This window comes from Canis lupus, chromosome 21 (assembly GCF_048164855.1).
Source record: "Canis lupus baileyi chromosome 21, mCanLup2.hap1, whole genome shotgun sequence".
Lineage (NCBI taxonomy): Eukaryota > Metazoa > Chordata > Mammalia > Carnivora > Canidae > Canis > Canis lupus.
Window position 1 is genome coordinate 4052982 of NC_132858.1, and position 22243 is coordinate 4075224.

At 54.3% G+C, this 22243-nt stretch overlaps 2 protein-coding genes across 8 annotated transcripts; one reads left to right on the plus strand and one right to left on the minus strand.

The window, feature by feature from the left end:
* Positions 1–1771: 1771 nt before the first annotated feature.
* TIGD3 (tigger transposable element derived 3) lies at positions 1772–4599 on the plus strand. 2 transcript variants are annotated; one of them, XM_072789885.1, is made up of 2 exons: positions 1772–1897; positions 2806–4599. In XM_072789885.1, exon 2 carries the CDS (start codon positions 2822–2824, stop codon positions 4238–4240), a length of 1419 nt encoding a protein of 472 aa, XP_072645986.1. In that variant the 5' UTR covers positions 1772–1897; positions 2806–2821; the 3' UTR covers positions 4241–4599. The 2 variants fall into 2 exon arrangements, with proteins under 2 accessions (XP_072645986.1, XP_072645987.1); XM_072789886.1 differs by lacking the exon at positions 1772–1897 and adding an exon at positions 2165–2185.
* A 10841-nt stretch (positions 4600–15440) lies between these two features.
* On the minus strand, positions 15441–21858 carry SLC25A45 (solute carrier family 25 member 45). 6 transcript variants are annotated; one of them, XM_072789887.1, is made up of 6 exons: positions 21556–21850; positions 20504–20547; positions 20195–20266; positions 19705–19890; positions 17017–17275; positions 15441–16859 (listed from the first exon to the last, which is right to left on the minus strand). In XM_072789887.1, the coding sequence occupies exons 1-6, from the start codon at positions 21590–21592 to the stop codon at positions 16591–16593; spliced, it is 867 nt and encodes a 288-aa protein (XP_072645988.1). In that variant the 5' UTR covers positions 21593–21850; the 3' UTR covers positions 15441–16590. The 6 variants fall into 6 exon arrangements, with proteins under 6 accessions (XP_072645988.1, XP_072645991.1, XP_072645989.1 ...); XM_072789890.1 differs by lacking the exon at positions 21556–21850 and adding an exon at positions 21369–21524; XM_072789888.1 differs by lacking the exon at positions 20195–20266 and having other exon boundaries at positions 21556–21858.
* Between the last annotated feature and the right edge of the window lie 385 nt (positions 21859–22243).

The window sequence follows — 22243 nt, forward strand, 5'->3', positions numbered from 1 at the left end:
TGATCTTAGGATTTCAGATACTTTAAATAGGTTCAGAAACTTAATTTTACATAAATAGAAAAGAATGACAAGCCAACGTCACGGTGAGACATGTGAAAGCTTTGTGCACAAGGAGCATGGAGACCCCTCCACCTTGCTTGCCTGGCATTCCTTCCTTTACATGTGTGTGCATGAACTCAGCCCGCCCTGCCACCTGCCTCCAGGCATGTTTATATGTACAAAAGTGAGCTGCTTCTTGCAGCCAACATTTTTTTTGACAGCTTCCATAATGGATCTGTATCTCACTTGAAAGTGTGTTTTGTAGTTCTTAACCCTTTTAAGACTTGGATCAATCAATTGTGAAGCCCCTGAGGTGTCCTCAGGGTTATTTGAAACAATCTGAAAACCACTGCACCCATTGTGGTCTAGGCCATTGCAATAAGTAAGCAGGGTGCTCTGAGCTGAGAATTTTGTTAGTAACAGCACATCCCCTGTCCTTAGGCTTTTACATGGAAGTAGGCCAGAAGCAGAGGGAGCAAAGCAATGATCCTTGGTGGCTCAGTCAGTAGAAGTCAGGAAATAAATGAAGAAAACTGTAAAACAAAGATACTGTAGCAAGCATAAGAAATTTGTGAAAGGTTTGCAGGAGGTCAGATTTAGGAGGGGACATAAAAGGATGGAAGAAGGATCAAACATAGATTGGTTTGGGGAGGGAAGCCTAAGAGTAAGGCAGAGAGATGGGGACCTACCTATCTGTGGCCCTGGGCTTCTCATCAGAGCTGGGAGTCAGGAAGTGGAAAGCAGGCTGAAGTTGAGAGTGGGGAGCACTTGACCGCAGGTTAAGATACCTACATTCAATTCCTAAGAACAGACAGGACTGAAGGTTACTAAGGAAGGGACTGGTATTAGATCTTGAGTTTAGAAACTTGAATCTTGGGGCACCTGGGTGGTTCTGTCTGTTAAGCATCCGACTCTTGATTTCAATTCAGGTCATGATCTCAGGGTTGTGAGATGGAGCCCCTTGTTGATCCCCAAATGGGCTCTGCACTGGGCATGGAGTCTGCTTAAGATTCTCTCTCTGCCACTGCCCCAACTCTCTCCCTCTCAAAAACAAACTTGAATCTTGCTAACAGGTACCAAAACTAATAAATATTCGTCCTTATTCACCCTACATCAGGGGGAATCAGGGCCGTGGGGCAGGTGGCTGTCTCAGTCTCTAGAGCATGGGACTTGATCTTGAGGTTGTAAGTTGGAGTCCCACCTTGGGCATGGAGCCTACTTTTAAAAACTGGCTCCAGTTTTAACCGGATAACTACAGGCGCCAGGCAGGTAGTTATCCCCAGCTGGACGGATCAACCCTCGGCCAGCGCTGTCCATGGTGACAGCTTTCGTGTGGCTTAAAGCTTTCATCCATTTTCCTGACAAACACTCCGTGAAGGGTATTAGCACTGTTTGGTAGATGAGAAAGCTGCGACTGCAGAGGTCAGGGCCGGGAAGGCCTTGAGACGCCAGGTCTGCTCTCCGGCCCGGAGCCTCGGGGACTCCCGCAGGGTCTCGGCCCCGCCCCCAGGAGGGCCCCGCCGCTTCCCCGACGTCCAATGAGGCTCGGCCGGGGGCGGGACGGGACGTCACTGCGGGCCAATCCGGTGGGGCCGGGGCGGGGCTGCGGCGGGTGGGAGCCGGGCGGCCGCACCGCGGTCTTCCCCGCCGGGAGAGAGCCCGGCGCGGGCGGCGCGCTCGGGGTCCTGCTGTGCGCGCGCCCGCCGCCCGCCGCCCGCCGCCCGCCGCCCGCGCAGCCCCTCGGCCCACTCCGGGCCGTGGCGCCCGTCCCTCCCCTGCTCTCCCCGCCTGGACAGGGGCTCCGAGCCAGGCCAAGCCGGGGCGGGGCGGGGCGGGAGCCGCGGGACGAGCGCCTGAGGTGGGTGCGGGCCGGGAGGCCGGGGGGCGGGGAGGCCGGCAGGTCGGGCGCCCAACGGACCCCGCGTCGAGGTGGGGAGAGGCCGTCCGGTTGCGGAGCCCGGCTCCCGGCCTGCCTCGGCCCCAGGCGCTCGTGCCGCGTCCCAGTATCCTTCCCCGGCCACCACCCTCCCCTCCGGGGACAGCCGTCCCTCTCGCTGCCCGCGGCCTCCTCACCCCTCTTGCCGTTTGTCGCCTGTGCACCTGCCGTCTCGGCCCTGTGCTGCCACCCCCCCCTCCCCCTCTCCAGGTCGGACCCCCGCCCAGTCTTACCTCCTCAGGACCCAGGACCGAATGAGCCTCCGTCCTTCTGCCCCATCTGTCCCTCTTTGTCGTCTGTACACTTGTCACTTCAACTCTGCTCATCCACCCGGCACCCCGCCCCCAACATCTTCATTTAAATACCCCCCAGGCTATCACCCCCATCCCCCTCCCAGGGACTCCTCCCTCCACGCCCCATTATCCCCTACACCTGCCCCACGCAGCCTCAGTCCCCGGTGCTCCCCCATCCATACTCCTTTGTTGTCTCTGCAGCTGTCCCCATGGCTTTATTCATTCTTCCCCCGCAAACCCCAGCTCTCTCTCTGACCAGTGAGCCACCCCCTCCCCAGCTCTGTACTGGCGTCCCTCCTGGTCCGAGCCCTGCCCACTGCTCCCGCAGCCTAGCCATCCCCTTCCTTCCAGCCCAGCCCTCTGAACACCCACCCAGTGTCCCCTCTCACTCTCTCCCAGCTGGCCTGGTCTTCCCTGTCTCTCGCACACACCAGCCTACTTCCCTGTCCTCAGATATTCTCTTTTCCTGCCTGCGCTCCTTTCCCCTTCGCCTGGCCTCGGCCATCTGTACCCCGCTCACCGTTTCCTCCCGGACAGGTGCTGCGGAGAAGCCATGGAGCTGAGCAGCAAGAAGAAGCTTCATGCCCTGTCCCTGGCCGAGAAGATCCAGGTGCTGGAACTCCTGGATGAGTCCAAGATGTCCCAGTCGGAGGTGGCCCGGCGCTTCCAGGTCTCCCAGCCTCAGATCTCACGCATCTGCAAGAATAAGGAGAAGCTGCTGGCAGATTGGTGCAGTGGCACAGCCAACCGGGAGCGCAAGCGCAAGCGGGAGTCCAAGTACAGCGGGATTGACGAGGCTCTGCTCTGCTGGTACCACATTGCCCGGGCCAAGGCCTGGGACGTGACGGGGCCCATGCTGCTCCACAAAGCCAAGGAACTGGCTGACATCATGGGCCAGGATTTTGTACCCAGCATTGGCTGGCTGGTCCGCTGGAAACGCCGGAACAATGTAGGCTTTGGGGCCCGCCACGTACTGGCGCCTCCATTCCCCCCTGAGCCGCCTCCCCCGGGCCCCACGTCCCAGGCCCAACCTCCTCTTTCTCTTAAAGACTTTTCCCCAGAGGACATTTTTGGCTGTGCCGAAGTGCCCCTGCTGTATCGGGCAGTGCCTGGCAGAGGGGGCGGCACATGTGATCGGGTTCAGGTGCTGCTGTGTGCCAACAGCAGAGGAACAGAGAAGCGCCGGCTGTTGGTCAGTGGGCTCCAGGCTGCGCCAAGGTGCCTCTTTGGAGTCAGCAGTGAGGCCCTGCCTGCTTTCTACCACCCTGACCTGGGCATCCCCTGGTCAGAATGGCTGGCACAGTTTGACAGGGACATGGGACAGCAGGGCCGACAGGTGACCCTGCTGCTGGCTGCCCGAGTGCTGGAGGAGTTGGCAGGCCTGCCTGGCCTCAGCCACGTGAGGCTTCTGCCTCTGTCGGCCGACGGTGGCGCGCCTTCCCTGCCCAGCTCTGTGGTCCGGGCCTTTAAGACCCATTACCGGCACCGTCTCCTGAGCAAGCTGGCCGCCGTGCAGAGCAGGAGGGCGGGCATCTCACTGGCCGAGGCTGGGGCGGGCATCACGGTGCTGGATGCGCTGCACATGGCGGCGGCGGCCTGGGCCAAGGTGCCCCCCCAGCTCATTGTAAGCAGCTTCATTCAGGAGGGGCTGGCTCCCCGCAAGATGGTCCCGTCCCCGGAAAGAGCCTCTGAGATGCCGCCAGTCCCCAGTGGGCTGAGCCTCCAGGAGTTTGCCCGCTTTGTGGACCTGGAGGGTGAGGAGCCCGTGGCCGGAGTGTGCAAAGAGGAGACAGGCACTGAGGACGAGCAGGGGGCCGGAGAGGGCAGCTTCCAGCCCCTGCCCACCAAAGCCGACGCCCTCCAGGCCCTGGGCACGCTGAGGAGGTGGCTCGAGTGCAACAGCACCTCCCCTGAGCTATTTGAAAAATTCTACGCCTGTGAGGAGGAGGTGGAGCAGCTCTGCTGCTTGTGAAGGGCCCCTTGCTGCTCGCAGAGCCTCTCCTCCTGTTTCCCATGGAAACGCCCTCTCTAGGAAGGCACACTGGAGGCTGGTCTCTTTCCCGTGGAAATGGGGCTCTTGTGAAAGTTGTAGAAGGGAGACAAGCGGGGAGACCAAGTCTAAGCTCTGAGAGAAAGTTGTCCAAGCCTTGAGAAAGAGGGGTCTAAAGGTGGGGCTCCAGGCGGGGGTGAAGCTAGCGTATAGTTTCTGGACCTCTAGGGAGGCTGGGACTTGGGAAGGTGGAATTGGGGCTTTACGGACAGGCTGATCCCCTTGAACTCTGTGTTTGAAACAGTTCTGCTTCTGGAAATAAAGTTTTTAATCAGAAAAAAGGTCAGGGTGTTAATTTCCTGGGAGGAGGGCGAAAACTTTCAACTCAGATTCTTTTTTTTAATATTGATTTTATTTGTTTATGATAGACATAGAGAGAGAGAGGCAGAGACACAGGCAGAGAGAGAAGCAGGCGCCATGCACGGAGCCCAACGCGGGACCCGATCCCGGGACTCCAGGATCGCACCCTGGGCCAAAGGCAGGCGCGAAACCGCTGAGCCACCCAGGGATCCCCCATCAACTCAGAATTTTTTTTTTTTTTTTTTTTTTTTTTTATGATAGTCACACAGAGAGAGAGAGAGAGGCAGAGACACAGGCAGAGGGAGAAGCAGGCTCCATGCACCGGGAGCCTGACGTGGGATTCGATCCCGGGTCTCCAGGATCGCGCCCTGGGCCAAAGGCAGGCGCCAAACCGCTGCGCCACCCAGGGATCCCCTCAACTCAGATTCTTTAAGTCAACCACTGAGGCTTGCCACAACGCAGCTGTCTGGGCTGTCTGCTGTGTCTGGCAGATGACCAGCAGACTCCCCCTGTTCCAGAATTCCAGCAGGAAGGCTTCCCAGGGGAATGGGGACTCCTTACCCGCTGACAGATCCCGAGTATGGCCCCAGCACAGTCTCAGATCCCGGCTGGGCCGTGGTGTCAAGAAGAAGGGGGACAGGCTAGGGAAACCGAAAGGAGCCAGAACTTGGAATAGTCATTTGTTCATCTGATCATTTCGCAGCATCTCCAGCAGGCGTCCTGTGAGGTTATGAAAATGGAGTCTCTACTGGGCAGGACCTTGCACACAGTGACAATACAGCATGGTTAAAGCCTGTCACGGGTGTGTGCAATGTGCTGTGGCCCTGCAGAGCCTGGGGAGACTCCTAGAAGGGGTACGCTTTGAGCTGCAGCTTGAAGGACAGACAGAAGAGCAGGAAGGACAGTTCGGGCCCAGGGGTGGCAGGTGTGAGGGCCAACTAGGAGGGAAGGCCCACAGTGTGGTGGACAAAGGCCAACGGTCCCTCCAGAGCACATGGGGAGGCCTGGAGAGTGGTGGGGCTGGTTAGCTCACCAAACTTGGTTGCGGGGCACCCCAAAGTGTCTCCATCAGGGTGGGGACAGGTCATTCCTAGAGGTTTTAGAATAACAGACGTGGAGGGTGGATCAAAAATGTGAAAGCTACAGGCAGAAAGAGTCCAAGTGGTCCAGGTGAGAGATGGGCAGCCTGAGCCAGATCGGGGAGCAGGAATTGAAGAGGATGGATTTACCTGGAAAGGCCATGGGCTGTAGACACAGACCCCGGCGTGGTGAGGAGTCGAGCTTGGGCCAACATCCTGCTGTGGACTAAGGAGCCAGTGTGGTGCAGGTTGCTAGGGGGCATTGTGGTCCAGGACTCAGCTCCCTGACTCTTAGGCGTCTCCTCACTAAGGGCACTGAGTGGCACTTTTTTTTTCTGAAAGTGGTACCTTTCACCCAGCTCTTCTCTCTCTCCCTTCTGTGGTCCTTAAAGAGGCAGGAGCCTTTTATTTGGGGTTCCTGACAGATCACCCATATGCCCTGCACATTATCCGACCCTCACCCAGCACTGTGTAGTTGGGGAAGACAGAAGACTGGGAATGGTGCCTCTTTTTGCGTTATCATCACTTTCAGTTTGGCTCATTGTCCTAACTGACCACCTGAACACCTGGCAGCTCAGTGATTGACTATTCGCTTTTCTTAAAAGATTTACTTATTTATTTTAGAAAGAGCGCACAGCGGGGGATGGGGGTAGAGGGAAAGAGAGTCTTAAGCAGACACCCTGCTGAGCCTGGAGCCTGACATGGTGCTTGATCGATCCCACGGATCCCAGGGATCCCAGGATCTATCCCACGACCCTGAGATCATGACCTGAGTCCAAATCAAGAGGCGGACAGGACACTTAATTGGCTGAGCCACCCAGGTGCGCCCTGACAACTCACTTTTAAACAATTCTGAGGCCAACTGCTGATGTTCCAAATCCCAGATCATGTAGAATTTCCTCACAGATTCTAGTTTTCCTATCTGTGTTAATTTAAATTGTCCCTTTTCTTGTTTATCTCATTAAACTTTTGTGTGTTTTTTTTTATTTTGCTTATTTATTCATGAGAGACACAGAGACAGGGAGAGACACAGGCAGAGGGAGAAGCAGGCTCTCTGTGGGGAGCCCAATGTGGAACTAGATCCAGGACCCCGGAATCATGAACTGAACCAAAGGCAGACACTCAGCCAGAGCCACCCAGGTGCTCCTAAACTTTTGTTTTAATGGATCTCAAAATTCTGTGACAGATTTTTGGTCAGGTTGTTTCCATTAAAAAGTACTGATTTTTAAAACTAATAAAACTGCCCCCCCCAAACTCCAAATGGTCCACAAAACATTCTCCTTTCATTCTGAAGGTTTAACAATGCATTGGCTTTTTTTGTTTGTTTTTGTTTTTTAAGATTTTATTTATTTATTCACGAGAGACGGAGAGAGAGGAGGCAGAGACACAGGCAGAGGGAGAAGCAGGCTCCACGCAGGTTGCCCAATGGGGGACTCAATCCCAGGACTCCAGGATCACACCCTGGGCTGAATGTGGCGCTAAAACGCTGAGCCACCCGGGCTGCTCTAAAATAATCTAAAAAAATAAACTGGGGCACCTGGGTGGCTCAGTGGTTGAGCGTCTGACTTTGGCTCAGGTCGTGATCCTGGGGTCCTGGGATTGAGTCCCACATCGGGTTCCCTACATGGGGCCTGCTTCTCCCTCTGCCTATGTCTCTACTTCTCTCTGTGTCTCGAATGAATGAATGAATGAATGAATGAATGAATAAATAAATAAATAAACAAACTAAATGGCCAATTGACACAAACAGTTCTGAGACCATTCTTCCACGACTGATTAAGACTGGGGTGGCAGGTATTGGGGATAATATTCATTTAGCCTTTTGAGCTTTCTGGGCAGACTTGGTGACTTTGCCAGCTCCAGCTGCCTTCTTGTCCACTGTTTTGATGACACCCACATAAACCGTCTGTCTCATGTCACGAACGGCAAAACTGCCCAGAGGAGGATAGTCAGAGAAGCTCTTAACACACATAGGCTTCCCAGGAGCCATATCAACAATGGCAGCATCCCCAGATTCCAAGAACTTGGGACCATTTTCCAGCCCTTTTCCAGTACAATCTATCTTCTCCTTCAGCTCAGCAAACTTGCAAGCAATGTGAGCTGTGTGACAATCCAGTGCAGGTGCCTAGCCAGCACTGATTTGGCCTGGATGGTTCAGGATAATCGCCTGAGCCGTGAAGCCAGCTGCTGCCAGTAGTGGGTCATTTTTGCTGTCACCAGCCACATTGTCATGGCAAACAACTTTGACAGATACGTACTTGACATGGAAGCCCACATTGTCCCAGGAAGAGCCTCACTCAAAGCTTCATGGTGCATTTCAACAGACTTTACTTCAGTTGTAACATTAACCAGAGCAAAGGTGACCACAAGCTAGGCTTAAGAACAGCAGTCGCCACTCGACTCACTGGGACAGTACCAATACCACCAATTTTGTGGACGTCCTGGAGAGGCAGGCGTAAGGGCTTATCAGTTGGATGAGTTGGTGGCAGAATGCAATCCAGAGCTCCAAGCAGTGTGGTTCCACTGGTGTTCCCATCTTTACGGGTGACTTTCTGTCCCTTGAACCAAGGCATGTTAACACTTGGCTCCAGCATGTTGTCACCATTCCAACCAGAAATTGGCACAAATGCTACTATGTCAAGGGTATAGCCAATTTAATGTAGATGCTGACTTTTTTTTTAAGATTTTATTTATTTATTCATGAGAGACACAGGCAGAGGGAGAAGCAGGCCCCACGCGGGGAGCCCAACACGGGACTTGATCCTGGGTCTCCAGGATCATGCCCTGGGCCAAAGGCAGGCATTAAACCACTGAGCCACCCAGGCTGCCCCAACTTTCTTAATTGTAGATACTAACTTTCTTAACAATTTCCTCATATCTCTCCTGGCTGTAGGGTGGCTCAGTGGAATCCATTTCGTGAACACCAACAATTAGTTGTTTTATACTCAGTGTGTAAGCCAGAAGGGCATGCTCAAGGGTCTGCCCATTCTTGGAGATACCTGCTTCAAATTCACCAACACCAGCAGCACAATCAGGACAGCACAGTCAGCCTGAGATGTGCCTGGAATCATGTTTTTGATAAAGTCTCTATGTCCTGGGCCATCAGTGAGGGTCACCTAATACTTGCTGCTCTCGAATTTCCACAGGGAGCTATCAATGGTGGAACCACCTTCACGTTCACCTTTCAGTTTATCCAAGACCCAGGCATACTTGAAGGAGCCCTTTCCCATCTCAGCAGGCTCCTTCTCAAATTTTTCGATAGTTCTTTCGTCGATCCCACCACGCTTGTAGACCAGACGGCCAATAGTGGTAGGCTTGCCCGAATCTACGTGTCCAATGACGATGTTGATGTGAGTCTTTTCCTTTCCCATTTTGGTTTAGGTTTAATGGTAGATTTCACACCTGCATTCTGGCAGCGAACCCATTGCGGAAAAAGCTAAATTGTCCCTTTTCGAAAAGGTGGCCCTATTACCAGCTTCCTCCCAGAGCTTTTCTTTTAAAGCCACAAGGGGCTCCTTTCTTTCGTGCATCGCTGTCCTACGTCATGCTTTGCCTGTCTGTGGGAGACTTTATTGGCCCCTTCAAGCAGTATTTATTGACCTTTTTGCTTGTGGGTCGGGCAGGCCCCGTTCTGGGACCCTGCAGCTCATACAGAACAAGACGGAAGGATCCCTCCTCTCTAAGCCCTTACTTTCTGGTAGAGGGAGATCAAGAAGAGACAAGTAAACAAACTAAGACGGTCATTTTATTTATTTTTTAAAAAGAGTATTTATTTGTTCATGAGACACACACACACAGAGGCAGAGACACAGGCAGAGGGAAAAGCAGGCTCCCTGCCAGGAGCCGATGTGGGACTTGATTCCCTGACCCGGGGATCACGCCCTGGGCCGAAGGCAGACTCTCAACTGACTGAGCCACTCAGGCACCCCACAAATGAACATTTATAAGATGTTTACTGTTGGGGCGCCTGGGTGGTGCAGTCCATTAAAGCGCTGACTCCTGGTTTTGGTCTGGTGGTGATCTCTGAGGTTGTGAGATCGAGCCCCAGATCCGGCTCCATGCTCAGTGGGGAGTCTTGGAAATCTTCTCTCTTCCTCTCTCTCGGTCCCTTCCCATCTCTCAAATAAATAAATAAATCTTTAAAAATTACAAAAATAAAAGCAAAATGTTCACCGCTTAGTCATCACCCTGGGTCCTGAGAAGATGATAAACTGGGTGCAGGAAGCCCACAAGCCCACAGACAGGCTCCCTGACATGTGTCTCTGCCCTGCACGCTGAGTAACTTCTTCCCACCTAAGCTTCCAGCTCTCTTCAGCCACGATTGTTTTTCTTTTTTTTCAAATATAAATAATCAGGACAGCTCCGGTGGCTCAGCAGTTTGGCGCAGCCTTCCGCCTGGGGCTTTATCCTGGAGACCCGGGATCGAGTCCCTTGTCAGGCTCCCTGCATGGAGCCTGCTCATCCCTCTGCCTCTCTCTCTCCCATTAATAAATAAATAAAACCTTAGGAAAAAAATATATATGTATATAAATAATCACATTTATACTCTCTTGCTTCTTCTAATTTTTTAATATATTCAAAAATTTCATGAATGATTATCCTGACATGCTGTATCTGAGAAATCTAGTATCTGAAATCCTTGGGGCGGGGGGGCTAAATCTGTTGCTTTTTGTTTCTTTTTGATGCTTTAACTCACGGTGGCTTTTTTTTTTCATTGTGTGTTTGTTAATTTCTGGTTGTGGGAGTAATTTTTAAAAATATTTCGTCAGGGGATGCCTGGGTGGCTCAGCGGTTTCGCGCCTGCCTTTGGCCCAGGGCATGATCCTGGGATCTCGGGATCGAGTCCCGCATCGGGCTCCCCGCATGGATCTGGCTTCTCCCTCTGCCTGTGTCTCTGCCTCTCTCTGTGTGTCTCTCATGAATAAATCAATAAATAACATCTTTTAAAAATATTTTTTATTTTTCATCTCTGGAAAACCAAAGGTTTGATTTAGGAAATGCTCCTTCAAAAAATCTGTAGTTACTCCTACCAAGCACGAGAGGGCGCTTCTACCATAATCAGTTAAGTTCCCGGAGAAAAACGTCCCAGACCTGAAGAACCCAAGTAGGCGTATGGTTCCTGGTTCACAGAGACTATCTTATTCTTAATTTCTTTTTTTAAAGATTATTTATTCATGAGAGACATGGAGAGAGAGGCAGAGACACAGGCAGAGGGAGAAGCAGGCTCCATGCAGGGAGCCCGACGCGGGACTCGATCCTAGGTCTCCAGGATCACACCCTGGGGTGAAGGTGGCGCTAAACTGCTGAGCCACCTGGGCTGCCCTCCATGAAGTTTTTTTTTTTTTTTTTTTTTTTTAATATATTTATTTATTTATTTATTTATGATAGACATAGAGAGAGAGAGGCAGAGACACAGGCAGGCTCCATGCCGGGAGCCCGACGCGGAACTCGATCCCGGGACTCCAGGATCACGCCCTGGGCCAAAGGCAGGCGCGAAATCGCTGAGCCACCCAGGGATCCCCTCCATGAAGTTTTTTAACCTCCAAGGTCTCAGCATTCATGTGAGCCGGAAAGGTAGCTCCAATTTATCACCCTGATTTACACTTACTTCCTTGATTGGAAGGGCCCTTGGGAAGTTCCCTTACTTCTTGAAAAGTTAGCAATGGTTTTAAGATCATATGTAATAATGGATCTGTAATCTAGTTGCCTTGAAGTAGGAGGGCTCCGGTAAAGCCTAGAGCACCAGCCTGCCAGAGGGGAAGTTGGGAAGACCAGTTTTCTTTCTTTCATTTACTCATTCATTCATCTGTTCAAAGCTCATTATTGAGCAACTCTGTGTGCCAGCTAACATTCTGATGATGAACAAAAGCAGACAAGGTCTCTGCTTGACGGGGCTCATAGCTTAGAGGAGAGACAATTATAATAAAAGAATCACACACACAAAAGTGTGTGCTTACAGATGAAGAGGGGATTACACGAAAGTGCAAGCTACTGGCTCTCAAGCTGTGGCTCACACCGGCAGCATCAGTAGGAACTTAGTGAAGCACAAATTCTTCTCAAACCTACTGAATCAAAAGTCCCAGGATGAGACCCAGCAATCTGTATTTTAATAAGCCCCCCAGGTGATTCTAAACCACTGGCATAAGCCAAAGGAACTTGACCTAGACAGAGGGGCTGAGGAAAGTTTCTCTAAGGAAGTGGTGATGACAGCAGAAGGAGGAGTGGGAGGCACACAGGCAGTGAGAACGGTGAGAACGCAGATGTCCTGTGGTGCGGGGGGAATGTGGTTGTTTAAGGAACCAAGAGAAGGTGAATGTCTGAAGGCCTTGAAGGTTGTAGAAGGAGCTTGCCCAGATTCCTCAGAGTGATGGAAAGCCATTGAGGGGGACAAGGAAAATAGGAAAAACTTATTTGTTCAGATTCAGGGCAGGACCAGGCTGTGGTTTGAGGACAAAGAAAGAGGGAGTGATTCCTAGAAAACTTTAAGAGCAGGGTTAGCAGGAGCTGGGGACTCCTTTGATTTGGAGGAGGGGAGCTGCTCAGAGACATCTGGCCTGACGACATAGCTGTGCCACAGAGCACTGCAGCAGGAGCAGGCTGGGAGGACACGTGAGGCACTTCTGGGATGCTCAAGCATGTGTGACCAGGGACAGCCAGCAGTGTGCACCTGGGGCTCAGGACAGTGGTTGGGCTGGAAACACCAAAGCAGGCACATTTGCAAAGTGAATCCCCATGGCTCAGCTGTTTAGTGAGTCTGGAAGCAGAGATCTCAGCCAGAATTGTCCCAAGGTATGTCCTTTCCCCCAACCCTGCACTGGAGTCCTCGTGTCACTATCCATGTAAGTTAGTCACCTGTAATTTCTCCTACTGTGATCACTGAAAAATAAGTGTCATGTTTAACAGCACGAAACCAGTGAGATGTGATTTACATTTGTCCAAGTCACAGGCTCCTTACACACAAGCCTCAGACACTACCCCCACTGGCAAGCTCAAAGCAGGTACATTTGCTATTTGGTTCTCAGGGATTTGTGTTCTTTACTCCTATCCTACTAATCCTTCCATCTCAGTGAGCTCTCAAAAAGAATGATGACCTCTAACAACACGTTAATTCTTTGAGGAATTTAACATGAGTATTATGAGACCCTGCTGATGTAAAAACATGTGGCTTTTAAAAATATCCTTGGCCACAGGGACACCTGTGTGGCTCAGTCAGTTAAGCATCTGACTCTTGATCTCAACTCAGGTCTTTTTTTTCCTCCCTTTTTTCCTTTTTTTTTTTTTAAGATTTTATTTATTTATTCATGAGACACACACACACACAGAGGCAGAGACACAGGCAGAGCGATAAGCAGGCTCCACGCAGGGAGCCCGATGTGGGACTCGATCCCGGGTCTCCAGGATCACACCCTGGGCCAAAGGCAGGCGCCAAACCGCTGAGCCACCCAGGGATCGCCCTCAGCTCAGGTCTTGATCTCAGAGCTGTGAATTCAAATCTCGTGTTGGGCTCCATGCTTAGAGTGGAGCCTACTGAAAGAAAGAAAGAAAGAAAGAAAGAAAGAAAGAAAGAAAGAAAGAAAGAAAGAAAGAAAGAAAGAAAAGAAAGAGAAGAAAGAAAGAAAGAAAGAAAGAAAGAAAGAAAGAAAGAAAGAAAGAAAGAAAGAAAGAAAGAAAGAAAGAGAAAGAAAGAAAGAAAGAAACCTTTGGCCACTTCCTGCCTGATCTTTGTCTTTCCACCCTCTTTCCCAAGCTGTTGTGACCTTTTCCTGGGCCCCTGAAAGTGAAATGAGTTGTTTTCTCACTAATCACGTCACACTTAACCCTAGCCTCACTCCAGCTCTGTGGCAGCAGCCCGTGAGCCCAGCTAGCAGTGCTGGTCAGGGGAGTGGAAGGGAGCGGGCCTGGAACTGAATGGCCGGCCCCATGGGAGGCCTACATTCCCTCTGGTTGAAAGTGAGGAGCTAGAGGGGAAGAGCTCCAGCCCCCAGAGACACCTCTGGAAGGAACCCAATAGGGAAAGCTGACAGTACAAAGGCAGGCTTATGGGTGTAATTACTACCCCCAAAAGAAGATTTAACTAAAACCGAATCATGAAAGAATTTTTAGGGGCACCTGGGTGGCTCAGTGACTGAGTGTCTGCCTTGGGCTCTGGTCATGGTCCTGAGGTCCTGGGACCTAGTCCCACATCAGGCTCCCTGCATGGAGCCTGCTTTGCCCTCTGCCTGTGTCTGCCTCTCTCTGTGTCTCTCATGAATAAATAAATAAAAGCTTTTTCTTTAAAAAAAAAAAAAAAAGGATTTTTCAGTTTTATTCTCTTGCTGACTGGTAATGTGACTAAGGGCAAACTACAGAGACCACTCTGACCTCTGGCTCCCTTCTTGCCTATTTGTATGTGCCACCTCCTCTTTCACATGCAACCCGCCCCCCCCTCCCCCCCGCAATGACTGTGGTACCATCACTGCTTGTATCCAGCCCCAAACCTCTGGCACTGCAGCGATGCTGGAGAGCCACTGGGCTCACAAAACTGACCAGACATCAGAAGAAATTGAGGCACAGAAAGGGCAGTGACTGGCCGAGACAGACCCTGCTTTTCCATGCCGGGAACACCGGCTTCCTGAGTCTGAGCAGGAGGAGAGGCCACCGGAGTTAGGAGTTCAAGTCACTTCTACTGGATTCACAGCTCCCTTAGCTCGAAGGGGCAGCACATTTCTGCTAGGAGGAGCTCCTGAACACCATTTCTTAAACTTTAGCGTGTATAAAAGGCACCAAAGAGCTCTGCACAACATGGATTCCTAGGCCCTAATCTCAGAGATTCTGATTCGGTCCATCCCCCAGGGGGACTCAGGATTCTGCATTTCCAGCCAAATGCCCCTGCTCCACAGACCACACTGGATTCATCCCTGACCTGGCAACCGGCAGACCCCTACCTACTGTGTCAGTAAGGGCAAGGCAAAACTAGCAGAGCAAGCAAGTGACAGAGTGCAGGGGCTTGGGTGGTCAGATGGGCTGTGCTCCCCTCACCCAGGGTCCCGGCCAGGGAAGTGTCTCCCACATCCTCACCAGAGCCAGTGAGGAATCTCCTCAAGGACAAGAGAGGGCAATTGCACACATCACACATTTTTCGAGCAAGAGTCCACATATGTGGGCACATTGAGTTGCAAGGGAGGTTAGGGAGCAGAGCCTGGCTCCCCATCCACAGCCGCTGCGGTCACACTGTGACAGTAGAAGAAGAGGAGACTGATTTGGGGGCCACCCATAGTTGGTAGCCCATGATCCAGTGAAGGAGGGCTCTGACAGGCACACGTGGGGGCCAATGCCATCAGGCCTAGGCTGGGGGAGTCTGAACTTTGATGGGAGACTGTCACAGGCCCCAAGTAGAGCAGAGGAGCAGAGTAAGGGCTCTGGAGCTGGAGGCTCAGATGTGTCCAGGTGAGATGTGTGACCCTGGACAGGTTACACACTGTCTCTGAACTGAGGCTGTGATCATAGCTATAACCTTATAAATGATGATAACAGTGTGGGTTCTTTTTAAGATTTCATTTTAGTTTTTTTAAGTGTGCCCAATGTGGGACTCGAACTTACAACCCGAGATTCAGAGTCTCATGCTCCACCAACTAAGCCATCCAGGTACCACTATTGTCACGGTTTTTATAGGGAGCCCCCAGCAAATGGCAGGAATTCCGGGCATTCAGGTCATCATAAAGTGGGCCAAGGTTGATCTCAAACCAGATCGGGACACTGGTGGGTACAAACTCTGCTCATCTTTATTGCCAATCAAGTAAACCTTCTTGGCCAGCTTTTAATTGCCATTTAGCAGTTGAGGTGGGTAAAGCAAACAAGCACCATCAATGAGAGTGGGCCAGGCAGACACCCTGGAAAAGCGGCCCCGACTCCTGGCACCACGCCACCAGAGATGGCTCCGAGAGGGGCCAGGCAGGCCAAACCTCTCAGTGGAAACGTGGGGGCGGAGACAGGACCCAGGGAACAGGTGTGGTGGTTGGAGTAGGGGATCCCATTGTAAGTCTGACGCCCGACCTCAAGGAGCTCTCGGTATAATGGGGTTAGGTTGAGAATCAAAACAACAACCCAACAACCACGGCAAAGCACAGGGAGGGCTGTGATCTTGGCCTGTGGGAGATGTGGGAGGGACCAGGGGCCCGGTGGAGGTGGTGTGAAAACCCACAGCCAGTGGGGGCAAGGGAGACTCCTGTGCTCGCCAGGAAGGACTCCAGGAGAGGTGCTCAGCCTGGGCCCAGGAGCAGGTTCAGCCAAGGAGAGATGGAGTCACCGTGTGGGCGCTGCCCCCTCCGGCCAGGAGGGAATAAGCCTTCCCGGCCAAGGCCAAGGATAGTCCAGTTTGCAATCCCTGTGCAGGGCTGGGCTGCCAAACCCCCCAGGGAGAAGAGGGGGAATAGGCAGGGAGGGCCCCGGGGGTGGGGGAGGTGGGGCTTGTCCCCAGAGGCCAAGGGAGCCGCTGAAGGATTCTGGACCAGAGGAGACTGCAGGCTGCTCTCCAGTGGGGATGAGGTGGAGCAGTTAGAAAGGAGGTGAGGTGGGGGCAGGGGAGGATGGAGTGCTGCCCAGGAGTGCAGGCTCTGAGAGCTCTCTGAGGGTGAAGTCCCTGGGATGTCACCAGCACCACTGGCCAATGAGTGTGCTTCACGGGCTCTCCGGGAGCGTGGGAATGCAGGCAAGTGCAGCTGGGTGGCCGAAGCCAGCCTTGCCTTCCCGGAGTCCAGGGCCCTGGGCCTCCTGCTGCTCCCCGCCACTGCCTACCCTTAAGGAAAGGCCAGGCCCCTCGAATTGGAATCGCAAGCTGGTGCTTTCACCTTGGCCTCCAGTCTGGGCGGCTGGGCAGTGGTCTGGCCGGGAGCTACAGGCCTCACCTGGCCACGCTCATCCCCATGAGCTGAGGAGGTACTCGTAGGTGAGGAAGGTGACAGCGTTCACAGGAAAGGCGCGGGCACTGTTGATTGTAAGCCCCCGGAAGAAGACCCCCAGTCCTTCCTGCCGGGCACTGCTTACCATGCAGTCCAGCACCCCCCGGTACACCCTGTGCTTCAGCCCGCCCATCTGCATCCGGGACTTGATCACGTCCAAGGGGGTGGCTACAGCCCAGGAGGCAATGCCTGCAAAGCCCCCTGCCACCAGCACTGTGGCTGCGCCTGGGGTAGAGGAAGCCCAGGCAGGTGTCAGACTGAGGAGCAACAGCATCCTCCCATCCCATCCCATCCCCAGCATCCCTCTGCATCCTCCACGGCCGGGGCCAGCTCCCCGCCCCACTCCTCTCTGTCTCCCACCCTCTCATGCCACTCCACTCACCAGGGTTCTGGCGATCTGGTGTAGACTGGCGGCAGAGCCACTCATAGGTGACAAAATAGATCCCCAGTGTGGGGGTGTCCCTCAGCGTCAGGGCCCAGGCTCCCCGGAAGAGCCCCCAGGGCCCGTCCTCCCGGCAGATAGAGACTGCACAGTGCACAGGACCCCGGTACCGGGGTGGGGGGCTGCCCGGCCGAGCCCTTGGCTCCGTCTGGTTTTGTAGCCGGACTTTGATGAGGTCAAAAGGGGCCAAGCAGTAGGCCTGTAAGGGAGGAAGCACAAAGACCTGGGTCGGGCTCTGGGTGAGAACAGCGGCCCATTGTAACAAGAGGAAGGGAGTGGGCAGAGAGGGTTGCATCTTCCCAAGGGGCCTCGCCACCCCCGTGGCACCCAAGGTGGGCCATGGGCTAGACCGCTTCCCTTAGTATCAGACCTCTGATGGCGGGTGGCACAGCCCACCCCCTGGATGGCACCGAACCTGCCTGGCACCTACACGGTGCTTGGAGACAATCCTGGATTATTTCTCCAAGAGTAGGTAGGTTTCTAGGCTCCCAAAAGCCAGAAGTGAGAACCCCCCTGCAGTGATTGGGGATTCAGTCCTCAACCATGAGACAGCTCTGACACCTCCCCAGAGTGAAGGAGGTCACCTCAGTACTGTTGGGGACTCGACTTCATAGATTCTCACTCTCCAGCTTCCTGTAGGACACCTCTCAGAGGCCCCTGAGGGGGTCAGGTACTGGGCCAGCCTTTCCTGCATCCCGCAAATCCCCAACCACTAGTGTCCCAACAGAAGACAGGTGGGTGGGGCCTATGGATCCTAGGACTCATCACCTGGCTGAGGCAGATGGGACAAACATTTGGGGTAGTATCAGGACTGAGGGTGGTTCTGGGTGGATGCAGAGGGAAATGGAGCCAGGGCCTAATGTGAAGGGCAGGGGTGCACTAGGTCAAGGTCAGCTGTTAAAGTTCAGATGAGAAATCAGGCTGAGGCTAACATGTCATGAGGGGTTTCTGTGGATTTTGTTTCTTTTGTGGAAAGTACACAAGCTTAGCTCTGCAGCCCCGGAGATGGCTGATGGCAGAGGCAGCTGGAAGCTGGTTCTGGCTGTGATGTGCGGAGGTGGCAGGCCAACTTTGCTTACTTCCTCCCCTCCGGGAAGGGCAGTGAGCTGGGCTCTCTCCTGAGGCAGGATCCAATGTCATCCTGCAGAGCCCATGGGCAGCACCAAGCTCAGGGCTTCTCCAGGGGACATGCCCTTGAGCCCAGGGCTCCTGACTAAGGAAATGGCTGAGCTAGAGGTAGGGTGGCTAGCAGGGACAGCTTAGGGCCCCTCCCCTCCCCATCCCGGGTCCATGGCAGAGTGGGGATGGCAGACGCTGCCACGGTGTTTGCCAGGGTCAGCTTTTGCTGAGCCAAAAGCAACTTTCGCACATCACAGGTTGTCGATCCCTGCCCTGGACTGGCCAGAGTCACACCCTGCCTCTTCCTCCCCGTCTCCACACTAAAACACAATTTCTGCCCCGAGACCTTGTTAAGCTGAATCCATGGGCTTGATGGCAAACTGGGTTCCAGTTGCCTTGAACCTGGTCCCCATCAGTGACCCTACAGTCCCCAGTGGCGCTATCTGTTCTGCTTTGCAAAGAGCTGGTGGGGAGGGTGACTTAGGACCTGGGCCTGGCTGGGCCAGCCACTAGCTTAGAGTCTCAGTTCTCTTCCCTGTTTTCATGGGATGCAGGTCTCAGGGACTGAGAAAAATGCAGGCATGTGCCCTGCACAAGAAGGGGCAGAAGAAAAGCCAGAACCTTTTGGGGTCTCAAGAATCACTAATTCACTTGCGTGAGCCCTCTGAGTCTGTCTTTTGCCCTTGCTCTCCACCCCAGGAAGTGTGTCAGGGGCATCAGGGCAGGTGCCAAACATAGTGTGACCCTCCCCGCCCCCCCGCACCTGACTGGGGTGTGGGGTGGAGCCAGGCACCAGTCCCTCGGCCTCTATGCTCATGCTTCCCCCATCAGCTGGGGTTCCCCCTGCTGCCTGAGGCCCCTCTTTCCTCCACCCCACCAATCAAAAGCTGGATACTTAAGTGCTCAGAACAGAGACCAAAACAAATGATGGAATCTATTTAATGATTAATACCCTGAGCCCCTCCCAGTGAGATCTGTGGACTGGGGCCTGATGAGGCTCGGAGATCTCAGCCAGCTGCATGCTGTGGGCAAAGGGGCTGAGCAGGGCATGGGCTGGGCCAGGATCACACTGGGGTCGGAGGGGCTGGGCTCAGGGGTCTGGGAGGGCAAAAGGTCACCTTAGAGGCAGCACTGAGGCTGGCAGACCCCTCCAGAGGTGGGCGAGCCCTGTCAGCCTCAGCATGGGGCATCAACTCTGCTCCATGGTGTTCTCTTGGCACCATCTCCCCCCATCCGACCCCCAGCTCTCTCAGCCTCCTGCCCCCTCTGCTCTCTGTGACACTCCCCTCCAGACCTACAGCCCAGAAGGCCACAGCTCAGCCAGGCCAGGTCACTGGGAGCAGCCAGGAGCTGGCCATTTCCCCACAGCTCCTCATGTACTCTTAGGAAGGCCTGGAGTCTACAGGGTGCCCCTGTGCGCATGTGTGTGCATGTGTATGTGTGCATACTCACAGCTGTTTGTGTGCTTGACAGCACCTGTGTACACATGCCCCCGTGCCTGCCTCTCACCTGCACGAACCCTCCAGTGCAGCCAGCCATGAAGACATGCGTGTAGCTGGGTGGCTGGGCCCACCGCTCCTGGTGGGAGGTTGCTGTGAGAGCCAGCAGCGTGTTGCTGTAGACTCCAAACAGGACAGAGTTGACCACAGCTATGCTCGCAATGGGGAAGCTCATTCCCTTGAAAAAACCCAGAAGCTGTAGAAAGACATGGTGGCTATAAGGCAAAGGAGCCTCCTCTTTGCCCTTTCCAGCTCTGGCAGGGTCTCCTCTGGCTGGAAACCACTCCTGAAACCTGACACAGGGAGGTTGAGGCAGGCTGAGGCTGGGGACAGCCTCAGCTCCATCATCGGGGTTACTAAGCTATACCACCCAGCCCCGGGTAGCCCCAGACTCTGGGCTTCTCTCTTCCAGGGGCAGCACCCTGCCAGGGGAGAAGAAAGCTGCTTCTGACTACCCAGATGCCTCCCATTCCAAAGCCCCAAAGAAACAAGACACCCACCGACTCATGGCGGTAAGTCTTAACCATGCAGTCAATGATGCCCTGGTATGTGGTCTGGGTCTGTAGCCGCACCTGGATGAGGAGGACAGGGCAGGCAGCCCAGCAGGGAAGAGCAGGGATGGGCAGGGATGAACAGGGTGGCTCCATCCCAGCTCCTCCCCCTGCCCAGCAGGATGCCATCAGGGCAGGATTGATGAGAAAGATCCCCCATCAAAGCTGGGCCCTGCTCTCAAGGCATCCTGCCCTACACATCCTGACATCTAGCTCAGGTAACATCCTTCATGCTTTGGGAGCCTCCCCTTGACTCACCTTTACAGTGTCAAAAGGGTGTCCCAGAACCAAGCCCAGAGCTCCTGTGTGATAAGAAGATGCTATGAGCAAGGCCCCTTGCACCTGGCTGAGGAAAGAGGGATTTGGGCAGGAGAAAACGGGCCAAGGCCTTACAACCAGACTCCAAAGAAACTCCAGCTAGCCCCTTCGCATCCTCCTCGGCACCAAGCACTGGGCTGGGAAGGTGTGGGGACAAGGGGAGAGCCCTGGCCCTGTCAGGAGGACATATAGGCAGAAGGGAGGAGCCAGCCACAGACACAGTGTCCTCACAGTGTCCAACCCTGACTGTCCTGCTTGCTTATCTGACTGTGGGGCTGTGGGACAGATTCTCTGGTGCTCCTGCCTCCCTGCCAGCCTGGCCTCTTCCTTCCTTCACCTCACCACTGCTGTTGAGTACGGAGCCTTGATCCAGACCAGGTCCTGCTCTCCCAGCACTCTATCCCATCAGCCAGCAGTATGGGGCTGGAGGCCCCGAGGGGAGTCTTGCTGGCCACAGTGGAAAAGAGTCAGCCCCCAGGCCACCTCCCCACCTCTGGATCTTGCCTTCCATAGCAGACGCTGGTCCTGGAGCCTGGAGTGGAGGTCATAGCCCCAGGAGGCAGGTTCAGAATGTCCCCCTCTTTCTTCTGAGAGAAATATCACCCAGGAGCTGGGGTGGATCTACGACACACCAGGCCTCAGTGCCAGAGCATGCAGGCCACCACCAGGTAGGGCAGAGGCCCAAAGGGGAACACAGTCCAGCTGCTGGGGTCCAAGGGGAAATTCCCTCATGAGCCCCACAGGGCGGGCCTAGAGAGTGGGGTTCTCAGTGGAGGTCTGCAGGTGTGTCTGGGATAGTGCTCACCTCAGCTCCAGAGGTGAGGGCAGATGGCTCAGGGACCTGCTCCCTACTTAGGCAACTGCCAGGAGGCTCTGGAAAGCTGGCTCTGGGTGCTCCAGGGCCACCAGGACTTTGGTCTCTGCTCCTTCTATGTCCCCAGGAAGTGACCTACCACTAGGGGTGATGTGAGGAAGGAAGAAAAATGTCTCACCAGAGATCCAGCCGGCCACAAACTCCTCCACAGGCATTGTCTGGCAGGGGCGGGAGCTGGTGGCTCCAGCAGAGGAGACGCTGGAGAGGGAAGGTCCCTGATCTCCCTCCCCCCAGCCCGCCTGATAACTTCCCACTAATGTTTAACTCTGCCTGCAGGGTGAGCAGTGGCCTGGTGCCCAGACCTCAGCACCAGGAGAGGGGAGGGAGCCAACTTGGGTGGCCCTGACCTTGGAGGAGGTGTGCAGCGTGTGAAATCTCAGGACAGGGATGATGCACCCTCCCTCTCAGGAGGCCTACCCGCCCCTGCCAGCCAACGATGGCCTTGTAACCTTGCTTCCTGACCAAGCATGGCAGCCAGGCCCCAGCCTCTAGGGCTGCCTTACCCAGCATGACTTTAAGGGGGGGCCAGGCCCTGCCCGCCCAGCCTAGCCAGCCCAAACCCCCTGCGTCCCCACAGCACCACACACCAGGCTGTCACCCACCCCGGACGGGCCAGCAGAGATGGAGTGTGGCCGCCAGGGGACAGGGCCAGTGAGGTCCCCATATCCCTGGAACCCCAGAGCCTATAGGGTGGGAACAACTCAGAGAGGAATGACTCCCAGGGCCTGAAGCCCTGCCTTCCCCCAGGGTAGTGTGCAGCTCCCCCAGCTCCCTTGCGTGAGTCATAAACAGCCTCCCTCGCTCGG

Bases quoted from the DNA above. Each gene is read 5' to 3' on its own strand.
- SLC25A45 (XM_072789887.1), bottom strand. From the start codon at position 21,592: ATGCCTGTGGAGGAGTTTGTGGCCGGCTGGATCTCTG. The intron at 20,267-20,503 runs GTGAGTCAAGGG...CTCCTCATCCAG, and splicing joins ACCCTTTTGACACTGTAAAG to GTGCGGCTACAGACCCAGAC. The intron at 16,860-17,016 runs GTGAGTGGAGTG...CCTCTACCCCAG, and splicing joins ACCAGATCGCCAGAACCCTG to GCGCAGCCACAGTGCTGGTG.
- TIGD3 (XM_072789885.1), top strand. From the start codon at position 2,822: ATGGAGCTGAGCAGCAAGAAGAAGCTTCATGCCCTGTCCCTGGCCGAG.